Genomic DNA, 17,494 nt, shown 5'->3' on the forward strand with positions numbered 1-17,494 from the left:
TTTCCTTTTTTTTTTTTTTTTTTTTGTTCAGATAGAGCAGGAGGGAGAGAGAGGAAGAGAGAGAGAGAAACATCTACGATGTGAAAGGGAGACATCGAGTGGCTGCCGCCCGCACAACCCAATCAGGGCCGGGGACAAACTGCAACCGAGGCACGTGCCCTTCGTGGGAACCGAACCCGAGTCTCTCTGGACCGCAGGCCGACACTCTAACCGCTGAGCCAAACCGGCCAGGGCTTCAGGTGCATCTTTAATATGCTGATGCATCAAAATGAGCGTACAAGGGAGTTTTGGATTGTTCTTTGGTCTGTTTTACTGTTTTAGCTTAGGTCTGTATGGCTTTCATGGGGTTTTGGTTATTTGTCCCCCAACGTCATCTGTCCTTGGGTTTAGCTGGCACAAATGGTGTTGATTGGGCTTTTGTTCATTTTCTAGACTGAGGTGATTTAAGCTATGTATTCTCTGGTTATTGCAGGGAGGTATAAACCACTTGCTCTCAGGTGTCCTTGGTTCGGGAAGATAAGGTTTGTGATTCACAAGCTGGCTGTAAGCTGTCCACTTTGTTTGGCCTTAATTTTCTTGTCTCAGTTTCCCCATTCCACTTGCCCCAGAATTCTTCTAGCTTCTTACTGTCCTGCCACAATACCAAACCAAAACAAAGATAGTACAAGAAAATAAAATAATGGACCAATATCCTTTATAAACATAGGCATTCAAATCCTCAGAAAATGAAATCATTTATATATATCATGACCACACCACAAGGTGATCTCAGAAATACAAAGCAGGTTGAATGTTTTTTAAAAGTCAATCAATATATTCTCCCATGTCAACAAGCTAGATAAGAAAAACATGCCTGATCATATAAATTTATATAGAGAAAAAGTATTTGACAAAATTCTCAAGTCACTCACGACAAACGTTTTGGCAAGCAGGAGTAAACGAGAGGACGCCCCCCGCAAATCTACAGCTAACGTCATACTTGCTGATGAAAGATTAATGCTTGTCTTCCTGAGATCATAAACAAGGCAAGGATGTCCATTTTTATGGGCCCTGTTAAACATCATACTGGAAGTGCTAGCTATTGCAATAGACAGTAAAAAATAAACAAAGCACATGTAGGTTGGAAATGAAGAGAAAACTGTTTCTATTTACAGATGACATAACTGTATATATATATAAAAATCCCAAGGAACCTACAAAAGCACTCCTAGAACTAATATGTAAGTTTATTAAGCTCATGGATATAAGGTTAACACACAAAATTCACTTGCATTTCTATATATTGTGTTTTATCAATGAATAATTAGAGATAAAAAGTTTTTAAAAACAATGTTATTTACAAAAAATTAAACAATGAAGTTCTGAGAAAAAAATTCTAACAAACAGGACAGAATATTCAGTCAAATAGCTATAAAACGCTGATGAAATAAATTGTAGACTTATGTAAACAGAGAGATAAGGTGTTCATGGAGTGTAGACTTCAATAAAGTTAATATGTTAATTGTCTAAAACTAATCTATAGATTTAGCACAATTTGAAAGAAAATCCACACTGAAATTTTGACAATTTAGGTAACCTGATTCTAAAATTTATATGGAAAAGCAAAGGAAGTAGAATTGATAACTCGAGTTTTAAAAAGAAGAATAAAGTTGGAGTCCACACTATAAAATTTCAAGTCTTATTATGAAGCTATAATAGTCAACACAGTACAGAATTAATCAAGGGACAGATGCAAAGCTGCGTATAACAGAGTAGAAAGTTCAGGAATGTAGCCACACAGATATGGATAATTGGTTCTTGTCAACTATCAGAGGACAGTTCAATGTAAAAGTGAGAGTTTCACAATAAATAGTTGGAACAATCAACCATTCACATGGTAATAAAATAAATGTCTACCGAAACCTCATACTTTATACAAAAATTAACTCAAGTGGATTATAGGTATAAAATGTAAAACCACAAAAGTGTTAAAGAAAACAGAATATCTTAATGACTTGTGGTTAGACAGAGTTCTTAGATATGACACTAAAAGCGTCATTCATAAAATGAAAAAGTGATAAATTGCACTTCATCAAAATGGAAGCATTTTTCTTTGTGAAAGACTGTTGCGAGAAAGAAAAGGCAAGCTACAGACTGGGAGAACATATTGGCAAATCACACATTTAACAAGCATTTGTATCCATAACATATTTAAAGAGCTCTCAAAATCCAACAGTAAGAAAGCAAACAATTCCATGAAGAACTGGGCAAAAAACTTCTGGCTGGCTTTGCTCAGCGGTTAGAGCGTCGGCCCACGGACCAGAGAGTCCTGGGTTCAGTTCCCGCTAAGGGCACGCACCTTGGTTGCAGTTCATCCCCGGCCCCAGTTGGGGTCGTGTGGGTGGCAAACAGTCGAGGTATCTCTCTCACATCAATGTTTCTCTTCCTCCTCTCCCTGCCGCTCTATCTGAAGATAACTGCAAAAAAAAAAAAAAGAAAAAAAAAGCCCTCGGGTGAGGATAAAAAAAAAAGAACTGGGCAAAAAACTAGAACAGATCCTTCACCTTGGATGGCAAATAAGCAAATGAAAAAGATCAGTATTAATTGTCATTAAGGAAATACAAATTAAACTCTGATAAGCTATCCTTATGTACCTATTAGGATGGCAAAAAAGACAGTGAAAGAAAACCTTGCAATAACTTCTGGTGAGAATGTACAGCTACTGGAAATCTCACTGCCAAAGGTGAAAATGCCAAAAAATATATACCCTGGAAGACAGTTTGGCAGTTTCTCATAAAGTTAAATACATAAGTAGTTATCATATATCCTAGCGATTCCCATTCTGGGGTATTCACTGTAGAGCAGGGTCTCTCAACTACAGAACTATTGACATTTTGTGTCAGTAATGTTGGGGCAACATTATAGGATAAGGCACTTTGACTTCTACCCACTAGATGCCAGTAACACCCTCCACAACTCTCTGCCTACCTCAACTCCCCCCAGCCTGCTTTAGCTATGATAGTCAGAAACGTTTTCCAGGTATTGCCAAAGGTTCCCTGCAGGACAAAATCACCCCTGGTTGTGAATCACTGACATAGATCAAGGAGAACTTACATTCACACAAAACCTGTACACAAATGTTCATAGCCGCTCTCTTTATGATTGCTCAAGCTGTATACAACCCAAATGTTCTTCAATGAATGACTTGATAAACAAACTGGTATATCCAGACAATGAAATACTGGTCAGCAATAAAAATGAACAAACTGTCTGGCCGGTATGGCTCAGTGGTAGAGCATAGACCCATGCACCACGAGGTCGCCAGTTCAATTCCTGATCAGGACACAAGCCCAGGTTGTGGGCCCGATCCCCAGTGGGGGGCATGCAGGAGGCAGCCAATTGATGCTCTCTCTCATTGATGATTCTGTTTCTCTCTCCCTCTCCCTTCCTCTCTCTCTAAAATCATTAAAGGAAAAAAAAAAATTTTTAATGAACAAGCTATTAGTACATACAACAATACGGTAAAATCTCAAGGACATTATGCTGATGGAAAAAAAGCCATCTTAAAAGGTCGTGTACTGTCTGATTTCATTTATATAATATTCCTGGAACGACTTAAAACCATAGCTACGAAGAATAGATCAGTGGTTGCCAGGGGCTAGGGAAGAGGGCAGGCATAAGGGCCGATTTACGGTGGTGATGGAGCTGGTCTGTATTCTGACTGTGGTGGTGCTGACACAGATAGACACATATTAAAATTCATAGAACTGCCCTGGCCAGTGGTTAGAGCATTGGCCCGCGGACCAGAGAGTCCTGGGTTCGGTTCCCGTTAAGGGCATGTACCTCAGTTGTAGTTTGTCCCCAGCTCCCGTTGGGGTTGTGTGGGTGGCAGCCACTCGATGTGTCTCTCTCACATTGATGTTTCCCTCCCTCTCTCCCTCTCACTCTACAGTATCTGAAGATAAATGCAAAAATGTCCTCAGGTGAGGATTTTAAAATATTCATAGAACTGTACATTAAATAAAGTCAATTTTACTGTATTTTAGTTAAATAAAACAAAGAAAAGCATGCATACCCCATGGCTGCCCTCACTCTTTTTTGCCTTACCTAAGTTGGGTGACTCTAATTAGACTCAAGATGTACGTGAAACGAGGAGATGGGGAAAATGACAAAGGTGTGGAGTCTGTACATGGTCACTCAATCCCACGCCCTTCCACGACCCTCGCCTCCCCGCCTCTGTTAGCCCAATGTCTTATGCAAAATACCCAGCTACGCTAGAAATAAAAAAGAGATTGTAGCCCGATTTCCAAAGAGATGGTAGGGCTGCATAACTTTCTCGTATTGGATTAAAATAATAAAAGTTCAGTGATTTGCTACTTACAAGAGGAACATCTGAAACTAAACAGGTTTATTCTGTTTGAACATGAATGTCTAACACTGAAGACATGAACTTCGTCTAAGGCATACTCCTATGGGTACTAAATGGTGGTGCCAGGGATCAAAACTCAGCGCTCTTTTCACTGTAGCATGTAATCACTGTATCTGTGTTGGAAGGAAAATAATTTTAAGACTATTTATGAGGCTCTCTATCGGGTCCTTGGCGATCTTACTCTCTGAATAGTTCTGACCTGGAATTCCAGAGTTTCGGGCTCATGGCCCCTGGCCAGTGGAGAAGAGCCCCAAGTCCTTAATTTCAGAGTTTGTCCCCTGTGTCAGTTAGGACAGACTGTTGAGAAATGAATCTGAAAACAAGAATTCTAACCAAGCCAAGAATACACATAGCTCAGCCCTGGGTAATTGATGAAGATTCTGCTCCTGCAGTCCCATGTCGAGAGGACAGTTAAAACTCTTCAGCGTTTTCCAGACCGTCTTGAGCATCTGTTAACCTAGACTCTTCTTTAATTTGTTGTGACGGGGATCTTTATAACATAAGAACTTTAGGATATTTGTTATTATAAAGGGATTAAGGAACAGAATTGCTTAATTATAATAATTTAGGGTTCATATCAGAAACAAGAAAGACAAGATGGCTGATTCTCCTCAGTGTGTTCCTTGGGGCTTCTCACCTGCAATCCAGGTACATGGGTGCCCTTGACCGGGAATTGAACCTGTGACCCTTTGGTCCATGGGCCGATGCTCTAACTGCTGAGCCAAACCCTTTAAATATTTAAGTTAGGTTTCTTAAAATATTTGGATACTAATTGCCTATGTGACTCAAAGAATTGTTCTTGAGGGAAGGTTAATGGTTATGGACTATGGCCAGTTTACAGAGATATAGTGAAGATAAAGATTTTTTTCCAAAAAGATAAAAATCCCAGGGCCAAAGAGAGCTTTGCCTAAAAATCCCTTTTCCTCTTTCCTATCTGGTAATATCCCTTTCATTTTTGAGAATCCAATGAGATCAGCTCTATGAAGCAAAAACACACAGCTTTATTGAGACGTAATTTGCATATCACCCAATTCACTCATTTAAAGTGCATACATAATTCAGTGGTTTCTGGTATTTTACACTATTAATTATAAAAAATGTGATTAAATAGATATAAAACTTTTCCATTTTAACCATCTTAAGTGTATAAATAAATGACATTAATGACATTCACAATGTTGTGCATCCATCATGACTATTTCTAACCCCCTTCATCTCTCCAAACGGAAACTCTGTGACCATGAAACAACAGCCTGTTCTCCCCTCATGAAGCACGCTTACCTGTGCCAGGCTAAGTTCTCCCCTCATGAAGCCCGCTTACCTGTGCCAGGCTAAGTTCTCCCCTCATGAAGCACGCTTACCTGTGCCAGGCTAAGTTCGCCAAACTTGTTTTAGGTGCCCATGGAGGTGGACTTACATCTTTCAAATCATTCACTTTTTGTCATGTTTACATGTTTGTACCTTCCACTAGATTGGCCATAATTACCTTTCTATCCACTTGCTCCATCAGATAAACAAAAAAAATAAGTAAACATACACATACAATTATAGAAATAAGGGAAAATAGAGTTGAATATTTAGAAAATTAAAGTGTGGTGAACAGTCTAAGGTTAGAAGCAATACAAGTTGTGTGACAAAAAAATTTTTAACTGCTTTAAATATGAAATACCTCTAAAAATGTCAAGCAGTAAATGGGTTAAAATATTTTGTGTAAAATTGAGAGACTAGATGTGACGATGAAATAAAGAACTGATATTAACTGCAAAATAAAAGAAACATTGAGATCGAAATTTAAAAATTATCCAAAGGAAATAGACCATTCAGAGGAGAAGAAACAAGTATTTGAGGAAAACTAAAGTTGAAACACACTGGTATTAAAATACACACATTTTAGCCTGGCCGATGTGGCTCAGTGGTTGAGCACCAAGCCAGGCACCAGGAGGTCGCCAGTTCGATTCCCAGTCTGAGCACATGCCCAGGTTGTGGACCAAAGTCCCAGTGGGGGGCGTGCAGGACGTGGTCAATCCATGTTCTCTCTCATTGATGTTTCTCTCTCTCAAATCAAGAAAATTAAAAAAATATATATATATACACACACACACACACAAATAATAAATCTCCATTTTCACCTGTAAAATTTGCAAATAGTTTTTTAATTGAATTTATTGGGTTGACATTGGCTAAATCCTATAAGTTTAGACATACAATTCCAAAATACTTCATCTGCATATTGTATTGTGTGTTTACCACCCAAAGTCAAGTCTCCTTCCATCACCATTTATCCCCCCTTTACCGTCTTCTACCCCCACCCCTCTTTCCCTCTGGCAATCACCATTCTGTTGTCAGTGTCCATGAGTTTTTCTTCTTTTTCTTTGCTTAATCCTTTCATCCTTCTCACCCAGCCCCCAACCCCCTCCCCTCAGGCAACTGTCTGTTTTCTGTATCCATGAGTCTGTCTCCACTTTTTAGTTCCTTTTGTTCATTAGATTCCATATAGGAGTGAAATCATATGGTACTTGTCTTTCTCTTACTGGCTTATTTCACTTAGCATAATGCTCTCCAGGTCCCTCTGTGCTGTTACAAAATGGAAGATTTCCATCTTTTCTATGGCTAAGTAGTATTCCATTGTGTCAATACTACCCAAAGCAGTCTACAGATTCAATACAATTCCTATCAAGATACCAATGGCATATTTTACAGAACTAGAACAAATATTCCAAAAATGTATAGAGAGCCACAGAATAGCCACAGCGATCTTGAGAAAGAACAAAGGTAGAGGAATCACGCTGCCTGATATAACCTCTGCAACAAGGCCACAGCATCAAAACTGCACGGTACTGGAATAAAAACAGACATATGGATCAGTGGCACAGAACAGACAGCCCAGAAATAAACTCATGCCTTTACAGTCAGTTAATATTTGACAAAGGAGGCAAAAACATACAGTGGGGTGAAAATAGTTTATTCAATAGATAGTGTTGAGAAAATTGGACTGACATATGCAAAAAATGCACACCCCCTACTGGGGATCGAGCCGCAACCTGGGGATGTGCCCTGATGGGAAATCCAACCGGGACCTCTCAGTCCATGTGTCAACGTTCAATTCACCAAAGCACACCGGCCGGGCAGAAGGTGGATTTTATATGAATCTTTTATTCCAGCAACTATTAGAATATGATATATGTGATGTATAATTGTTTTGTCATCACTAAATATATTGTTCTAAAAACATCTTTGACAGAAGTTATGATGAAGAAATCATATACCTGGGCTTTAAGTCTCTCCATATAAATATTATAAAGCAGTCAACTTCAATAACAAAATGAAGCAAAAAAACCAAACAAGTCAATGAATAAACAAATGGGTAGGTTTCCAGTCTTGGCTCATGTACGTCATTTTAGGCCACTAGCTAAATGTGCATTCATGGGGTATAGGAGGCTCCTGGAACTGAAACAGACTTTAAATTGGTGGTGCATTTCCTCCAGTTACCTCAAGGGCCAGGGCTTCAGATACAATAATTGATACAAAGAGGTAGACTTGATTCAGTCCCACTCTGCCTAATAAAACTCTCTTATTGTTTTATGAACTTGACTAGGTTTAATTAGATCTATTGCCCAGAGTCTGTTCAGCTGGTAGTAAAATCACAGGGTCCATACAGGTCACCTCTACAACTGTGGTTTTATTCATCCTGGCTACTTGCTAATAGGAGTATAACCAATAAAGTGTTTTACATGTGCCTGTAGTTCTCCATGGCTTATAATATACTCCCAGATTCAGTAATTATGTATAGACTAGCTTTCCTATGATGTATCCCACGGACTACCAGTCCTACAGAGTATTAAGAAATGCTGTGCAGAATAGCAAGGGAGTGAATGGCACCATTATGTAGTCTACTTCACCCTTACAGCAAATGAATCACCTCATCCTGCGATTTGTACCTCCCAAGTGTCTGCTGAGCCCAGCCAGTTCACTCACTACTGCTGGCTCTGTCCTGGTAGAAACCCTCATCATTCCTCAGTTAGGTCATCGCAACAATCTCCAGGGCTGGTTTTCTTGTCTTGTTTCCTTCAGTCTGTTCCCCACACTGTACCCAGACTAATGTTTCTCAAACAGATGACTTTTACTTGCTTGAACCCTTAATGTGACCCTATAGCTCTGAGGATGAAACCCAAACCCTTTAATACGTTTGCAAGGACTTCCCAAGCTCTGTGGCCTCTCGTCTCACTTGGATGCTGCCTTGCTCTCTGTCAGTCAAACTGAACCTTTATTTCACAAATGGACCATGTTCTCTCTCAACTCCAGCATTTCACATGCCTACCTTTAGACATCATTTCCTCCACATCTGGGAAAATGCTAGTCCCTTCTTTTTTTTCTTTATTGATTTTAGAGAGAGGAAGGGAGAGGGAGAGAGAGACAGAAACATCGATGAGAGAGAACATCGATTGGCTGCCTCCTGTATGCCCCCCATTGGGGATTTGGCTCACAACCTGGGCATGTGCCCTAACCAGGAATCGAACCGGCAACCTCCTGGTGCATGGGTTGACACTCAACCACTGAGCCACACCGGCTGGGCTAGACCCTTAATTTTATACTGCATTCTGTTATTCCCCAAAACACTCATTACACTATTAAATTTTCAATATATTTTTATATCTTTTGATAAATGGTAAGCTCGGTGAGGCAGTAACTCTATTTTTCACCATTCATTCATTCATTCATTCATTCAATTTGTAAACAGTTGTTAGCACCTTCTACATTCCAGAGATAGCTCTAGGTGTTTGGAAGTCAACATTCGAGTGGAATGGAAAGATAGCAAACAAACAGATTTGTAACATAAGTCATCAGAATACGGGATTTGTGATGCTATTTTTAAAAGTGGTCAGAACAAAATTAACCCAGAGACGTACAGGTGGGGTATAGACTCATAAGCCTCAGAGGAGGGGGGTTGGGGGGAGAGATGAACCACAGAACTTACATGCATGTATACATGACCAATGAACATAGACAACAAAGCTGGGGATGGGGCGGGGGAGGGGGAGGAGGGTGTCAATGGGGGAAAAATGAGAAACATCTGTAACAAAAACAAATTAATAAATAAAAAATAAATTAATTAAAAAAATAAAAATAAAAGTGGTCAGGTAAGGCCTGTCTTGAGCAGCAACCTGAATGAAGTGCAGAAGAGGGCCCTGTGAACTCTGGGAAACACCATTCCCAGGAGAGGGGTAGGACCTGAGGCAAGTGAGTTCTGGGATGTTCCGCGAACCCCGTGAGGGACAGTGAGGCTGGATGCAATGAGCAGAGGATGATCGGTAGGTGGCGCCTTGGAGGCCGTCACGCACACAGGAAGCCACTGAGGGCCACCTCTCTCCCACAGGCCAAGCACAATGCTTAACACCTAGGAGGACCTTCTCAGTAACTGTCGGGTAAAAAATTAAGTGACATACAATGTGGGAAAATAATAGGTTTCTACTTCAGTATCTACCCCTTCAGCGGGGATAAAGCATAAAACATTTCCCCAAATGACTTGACTATGGACTATGGATTTCCTGGATCATTTTCGGGGACTTTGGTTCCATAGTGTGGGAGCCTCTGCTGTAGAAAGACCTTGGTTTTCCAGTGTGGGTTCATAAGAGCAAGCTGGACAGCATAATATTCTAGAAATTCAAGTTCAAATCCGATTCAAGGGCAGGATGCAGGGCACAACTCAACACGATTTTCCTTTCAACCCTCTCTTCCTTTTGTTTTCCTGATCAAGGTATGAAAAAATATCTCTTCTGTAGCTTATCCCAAAGAGACTAGACTTTTTCGAATAAGTTTTTACTTATAACAAAAGGAGAAATGACGGTGGAGACATAGAGGCCTTCCTGTCCTGAAGGTCTCGGAACCATGTCTTCATTCGGAAGGCGGGGACCACCTGTGCTGCCTCCACATTCCTGTTGGCCACACCCGGATCCTCCTGAGATGGCCCATCGCAGCCTGTGGGGGAGCTCGCCTTGTACGCCGGCCTGCTGCTCTCGGGGAACCCTAAATCCTCGGTCCAGCAGGCCTGCATGGACTTTAGGTGCCATCATGCTTCTCAAGAGGGCTATGTTCATGACGATAGTCTGCCTGCCCCTGTTTTAGTTCCCAATCAACACAGTTCCTTCCTGGCCCCCTGGCTGTGTTTAAACCGTCCCGTCTCCCCACAGGTGATTTGATGTATACATTAGGAATGTCTGGCTTTGCAAACGATTCCATATCCAGGAACGCTCGTGGGTCATTCTGTCCGTAAGGTCTAACCCCCTTCTAGGCTCAAGCAGGTTCTGTATTTTTCCTTAGTCCAGAGACTAAGCCTGCTTCCCTTTCATCTGTAACCCAGTAAACACATTTCCCCAGAAGGTCCTCTCTCCCATTCCTGGCTACGTAATCAAATGCTGCCTTCTCAGACACTCACTTCTTCAAAGTTAAAAGTAGTACTTTTTAAATTTAAGAGTTTTATTGGTAATCGTGATGGAAAAATATAAACAAGGGCTACACATGAGAAGACATCATACAGGCAGCACAGATGTGATCATTCTTTCCGTTTCTGTTCTGGTCTAATATTATGAAATATTAAGGAATGTTCTGAAATGTAACACACACATATACACACGTGCATACTCAATACTTAGACAAGGCACGTTGAAATAAGTGCCTTTATATCATAAGTACATATTTTTCATCCTAATTTTAATGTCTCATCAAAGTTTGGCTTTGGTAACCAGATGTACAAGGCCCGGTATTGGTCTCTTTTGTCAACTTCAACCTTACTTGGAATAGATTTGGGGGAATAAATGTTTGACCCACTGCAAGTTTCCTACTGAGACAGATTTTAATTTTGTGCCAAAACAGGTCTGATAGAGTTCTCAGTGAAACACGATGGCGAGGCCCTGGCCGGTTTGGCTCAGCGGTTAGAGCGTTGGCCTGCGGTCCGGAGAGACCCGGGTTCAGTTCCCGCTAAGGGCACATACCTCGGTTGCAGTTTGTCCCCGGCCCTGGTTGGTCGTGTAGGCGGCAGCCACTCGATGTGTCCCTTTCACATCGATGTTTCTCTCTCTCTCTGTTCCTCTCTCTCCCTCCCACTCTACCTGAACAAAAAATGGAAAAATGTCCTCGGGTGAGGATAAAAAAAAACACAAAAAAACACTATGGCGAGCATTATTCTGCCCATTTTTCAAATGTGGACATTTAAGCACAGACATACTAAAAAGCTTGCCCAAAGTCACACATCTAGCACACTGCAGATTCAAAACTGGAATCCCAACCTACCTCACTCTAAGGTCGAGGGGCCATAGCACGGTCCCCCTGGACTCAGGACTCCAGCACCCCACACGGCCGCCATTGTCCAGCTTCCCTGGCCTCGCAGTTCTCCTGCCTCTGGCCCCGTGATGAGGGGGGGATTCTTCTCACTTGAGCTAAAAGAATCCTTTCCTGGGGTCAGGCAATCCTTTTCAATTTTGGAAAATACTTCCTTTGTCCCTTCTGGAGGTCTTTGTGGCTCTGGACCTGGAAGTCCTTCCTTCCCCAGATGGATTTTATTGTCATAGAATGAATTCAATTTGACTAGATACATAGTCACCATCTTGTTTGATAAGACCTATATGTTGAGGTGAAGCTCATTGTGCTAGGCACTGGAAATGTTATAGTGAATAATATTGACCTAAGTTCTACTCTCAAGGGAATAACAGACTGTAAATAGACTCCCGAGGGATGGGCGAAGGTGGCAAGGACACAAAGATGAGGCAGGAAAAGTGGACGCCCGTAGAAGGTTACCAGCCAGTTGAGGAGATTGGTCCTTATCCTGCAGGAGGATGATGGAACGCGCGTAAAGATTTTATGTAGGGGAATAGAACAGCAGCATAGAGGATGTATTTAGGTAGGACCACCAAAGGGGCAGAAGGATGATACAACCGTCTAGGAAGGGTTCTCGAAGTCATGTCCTTGGACAAGCAGCCTCAGCTTCACCAGAAAGCGTGTGAGAAACCCAAATGCCTGGACTGTGTCCCAGAACGATTTCTATTCTGATTTATCAAGGTTGACTGACAAATAAACATTGCATATATTTAAGTTTACAATGTGATGTTTTGATATACTTATCCATTGTGAAATGATTACTACAAACAAGTTGATTAACATATCCATCAACTCATGTAGCATTTGTGTGTGTGTGTGTGTGTGTGGTGAGAACACTTAAGATATACTGTTTAAGCAAATTTTAAGTCTGGACTACATTATTATTAACTATAGTTACCATGCTGCACATTAGATCCCCAGAGCTTAGTCATCTTATAACTAACAGTTTATACCCTTTGACCAACATCTCTGTTCCACCCCCAACCCTCAACCCTGAAAACTGCCATTTTACTCTGTTTCTGTGAGTCTGACTTTCTAAAATTCAACCACAACAGAAAATGAGATCATTCCGTACTTCTTTTTCTGTATCTTGCTTATTTCACAATGTCCTCCAGGTTCATGCATGTTGTCACAATTGGCAGAATTTCCTTCATTTTTAAGGCCAAATAATATTTATTTTATGTACAGGCCACATTGTCTTTATTCATTCATCCACTGATGGGCACTGAGGTGTTGCCTCGGCATGGCCAGTGTGAATACTGCTGCTGCAAACATGGGTGCGGATTCCTCTCCAAGCTTCCGGGAGCTGTTGAGTCAGGAGCTTGGGGCCGAGGCCAGTGACCTGGGCTTCCCGACGCATCTCCAGGTGAGGCGCTGGTCTGGGAAGTCCAAGCCCCAATTACTACAGGCGGTAAAGGGGCAGAGCACGCCTGTAAAACATTAGAAGGGAATGCTAAGGTATTCAGATATATACTTGATTAACTGAACACGGAACATGAGTGACTGGATCTCTGGACTCGTGCCATTAGCAAAACAGTTTTCCAGAATCCTAACCCATTCACTTTTCCAGAACGTCTTAAATAAATCAAAAGAAAGAAAGAAAAACACCTTTGCAGAGAGAGTTAAGAGTGGTTCAATCCATCTAAGCCAGTGATTCATTCTTGCTTTAATGCCTGGGAAGATAACAGGCTCACTTATTTTTCCATTTTTTGGAACAGCCAACGTGGGGGTTGAATGGCTGCAAAGCTTTACCTCCACTGAGGTCTTGCGGTGTAACAGTCAGTCTGGCGTGCTGCTGCCCGTTGTGTTCCCATTTACCCACTTATGGGACACTCTTCCTGGAAGAGAGATTTCTCTGACATTAACCATTTTGATGTCTCATTTCCTGGGACAAATACCATCCATCATTTTGGGTTTTGCAGAAGAGATTTTATTCTTGGAAATTATTTTTATATCAATGTAAACCAATTTTCGTCCTGAGTCAGATGTAATAGATTAGGCAACCCTTAACTTGAGCTTCCTGCTCTCACATTGTACAGGTTCTGTGTACTTAAACTTGAGATTTATTCCTGAAAAGCCAGTAATTGGGTCCTGGTGCTATGTGAGAATGTTTCAGATGAACCACGGAGTTAGGACATTTCTTTGGTGGTTTCTAATCTGTTTCTTTGTCAAAGCATCTCAGAGTTCTGAAAACTAGCAATGTGTGTGGATTTTTCTTTTTCAATTTTATCACATGAACTTCAGTGGTCAATACAAAGCCACCTCATTCATAAAAGTGATGTTTCTGCTACTCTGAAATTAAAGTGAATTTCAGAAAAGCAAAAGACTTCTGTTATAACAGTCAACAGGTTATATACATTTATCCTTTTCATGCATTCAACAAATGTTTATTGAGGACCTACCCTAGGCAAAGAATTTTGCAAAGCCCTGTGGAGAACATAGATGTAAATAAATTATGAACCCATTCTAAAGTTCAGAGTCTAGGGAGGTCGGGTTCTCTTTCCGACATTGCAACTATCATCCATACCCAACTGTCACTGCAAAAAAGGCTCTTAGGTTCTTGAGACAGCTTGAGTCCTCTTAGTAGCTCTGTTTTCTCTCTTGCCTGGACAGTAGTTTCCAGTAAAGTAGATGGTTTCTTAGATGATAGGGCCAGACTGTTATTCTCGGAGCCATTTATAAACCTGGTGTAATTCAATATGGATAAATTTAAGTTCCAAAACGTATACCCCCAAATCCCAACAATCTATGTAGATGACAAAGAAGGTGTGGTTTTAAAGTGACACAAATAGCCCTGGCCGATTTGGCTCAGCAGTTAGAGCATTGGCCTGCGGACCAGAGAGACCTGGGTTCGGTTCCCGCTAAGGCCACGTACCTTGGTTGCAGTTTGTCCCCGGCCCTGTTTGGGGTTGTGTGGGTGGCAACCAGGTAATGTGTCTCTCTCTCTCACATCGAAGTTTCTCTCTCTTCCTCCCTCTCTCCTTCTCAGTCTATCTGAAGATAAATGCAAAAATGTCCTTGGGTGAGGATAAAAAAAAAAATTAAAAAGTGACACAAATATAAATATGACCTGAATCTTACCTGGCTGAAAGCTTGATATGAGTCAGTGAATACAGCTTGGACTACCTTTTTAAGGAAATCTTCACCTGAGGATACATGTGTTGATTTTAGAGAGAAAGAAAGGGGGCGGGGGCAGAGAGAGAGAAACGTTGATATGAGAAACATCAATCGGTTGCCTCGGTATGCGCCCCTACTGGGGATGGAACCCACAACCTTTCTGGTGTGTACGATGATGCTTCAAGCAACGGGGCCACCTGGCTGGGGTGGGCTACCTTTATAGTGGGATAAAGAAGCAACGATCCTCCATTTTCCTGCACTACTCAGGCAACACTGAGAATATTACATTCAGTTCTGGGCACAGCCATGAAATACTTCAGAGATTTTAGAAATAACCAGAGAACATGACTCTGGTACACGTAAAATATATGTGACACTCATGCCATAAATGTGTTCATTTTTTCATGGGTAAGCAGTTTGGGGAGCAGATTTACAATTCAGCAAGGCCAGTGTCATCAGTACAAGTTCAGCTGGGACACCGAGTCCTGCTGTCCTGCGGTGACCACTTCCTCCCGACCTGGCTCGTTGTCTCAGCCCGCGGCCGGGGGAGAATCCCGGGAGGCACTGCCGATGCGCAAGAGAAACCCATCCCTGCACCAGAAAACCGCCCAGGGAGGACTTTCTGCTCCCCCCTTTAACACCATCTTGTTGAACAGCTCTGAACGGAAGAGAGGGGCAGAAATAGCCAAGGGTGGAGGGAAAGGAGGGAAAGGAGGGAAAGGAGGGAGAGAACGAGCAAGGCGTTTCCCAAATTATTTGTTGTAATAAAAATGACTTACTTCGGGAATTTTTACTGCCAGAGAGTCAGAACGTAGAAAAGAAATGCCAAGACACCTTTGGCCAGTGGTTATACTGTGAAAAGGGTGGATTACAGCATTTTGAAAACTGATAAAGGTAAATGAAACAAAAAAAAAAAATACTTGAAGAGAAAACTTATTGACCTCATGAGAGATTCAACATTGGTCAGTGGACTAAGTACTCCCATAAACTTCTGAAAAATATGTATGTTATTTTATCTCAGAATTATAGTTGAATTTTGAGGTTATTTTTACAATAATTCAAATTCTTTTTTTGTTTTGTTTTTGTTTTTGTTTGTTTGTTTTCTATCCTCACCCGAGGATATTTTTCCATTTTTTGTACAGATAGAGTGGGAGGGAGAGAGAGGAAGGGAGAGAGAGAGAGAAACATCGACGTGAAGGGACACATCGAGTGGCTGCCACCCGCACGACCAACCAGGGCCGGGGACAAACTGCAACCGAAGTACGTGCCCTTAGCGGGAACCGAACCCGGGTCTCTCCGGACCGCAGGCCGACGCTCTAACCGCTGAGCCAAACCGGCCAGGGCTACAATAACTCAAATTCTTTGTTTTCCTTTTCTGATGTTTGTGTTATCGTTTTTAAATTTGCCAAACATTTGGATTTGGGCTTTTAATAAAAAGTTCAATTTTATTTTTTATTCACAAACATTAACATTTTTCTTCTTCCTCTTATATTTTTATAACATTTTGTTAAGATTTTAATGCATCTGGTAAAGTTGGCTACTTCCCATCGGCAGCAATATTATTAGAGCTAGAAGTGGTCTCGGATAGAACTTTATCCATGCTGTGTACATTTTAAAATTTCATCATTATTTTCCTTTTGTTAAAAGATTTGTCAATTTGTTTCCAGCAGCCTTGAAACATTCTGATCGTTGTGGGACTGGGCTCTTTAAAGCATGTACTCCTGGGTGCAGAAAGTTATTCTGATCCGGTGGGAAAAGCACGTTCATCCATCTTTTACCACCATCTGCTCTGCAGGAAGGATGAAACTCCATCCCCCGAGAAACTGACCGGGTCGCAGGACGCAGGGACACCGCCATCATCATTACCCTTGGCCAGGACTTCAGACCCTTCCATCAACATTGTCATCTGTAGGGCGTCAGTGCGGCAAAGGCCGCTGAAGATCTGCTCTTGCGAAGCCCAGAGACCAAGCTGATCCTTAAAGCTGCAGACACCAGGGAGCTGTATCTAAGTGCAGAGGTGTGTAGTGACTTCATGGCTATATTCAGAGTCTTATCGTGAGGGATGTTTTTGTGGATCTCAGTGTGGGTATTACTGAAGCCTGGGGCATGATCACTGCATATGGCACTAATAAAGCCCATCTACCTGATTATGTGCCTGGAAATCAGATGAACATGTTTTTAAACTATATTTGTTAGAGGAAGACTACAAAAAAAGCAACACTAGCCATTCTTTATAGATGACCTCACTTATCTGTAAGGGTAAACCAATCCAAGCTAGGAGGAAATACAATTAAATTTTTTTTATTCTAATAAAATCCACGACGTAAAATTTGCCATTTAAACCATTTTTAAACTTTTTACTTTATTGTTGACAGTATTACAGATGTCTCATGTTCTCCCTTTTTGCCGCCTCCACCCAACCCCCGTCCCACCGCAGGCCTTCTCCATCTATTGGCTGTGTTTGTGGGCTATGCATATATGCATATATATTCTTTGAGATTATATAGAATCTCTTCCTGTCCCCTCCTGAACCATTTTTAAATGTACGTTCACAACATTGTATAACTATCACCACAATCTACTCTCAGAGCTATTTTG

General features: G+C 41.4%; 1 protein-coding gene across 1 annotated transcript in view; it reads right to left on the reverse strand.

Moving 5' to 3' along the window:
- NXPE4 (neurexophilin and PC-esterase domain family member 4) overlaps positions 1-10,503 on the reverse strand; it is a 65,871-nt gene extending 55,368 nt beyond the window's left edge. Inside the window, 1 exon segment of the mRNA XM_036258203.1 lies at positions 10,230-10,503. Coding sequence (XP_036114096.1) covers positions 10,230-10,503 — 274 coding nt within the window.
- Between the last annotated feature and the right edge of the window lie 6,991 nt (positions 10,504-17,494).

The sequence above is a fragment of the Molossus molossus genome, unplaced genomic scaffold (assembly GCF_014108415.1).
Source record: "Molossus molossus isolate mMolMol1 unplaced genomic scaffold, mMolMol1.p scaffold_m16_p_13, whole genome shotgun sequence".
Lineage (NCBI taxonomy): Eukaryota > Metazoa > Chordata > Mammalia > Chiroptera > Molossidae > Molossus > Molossus molossus.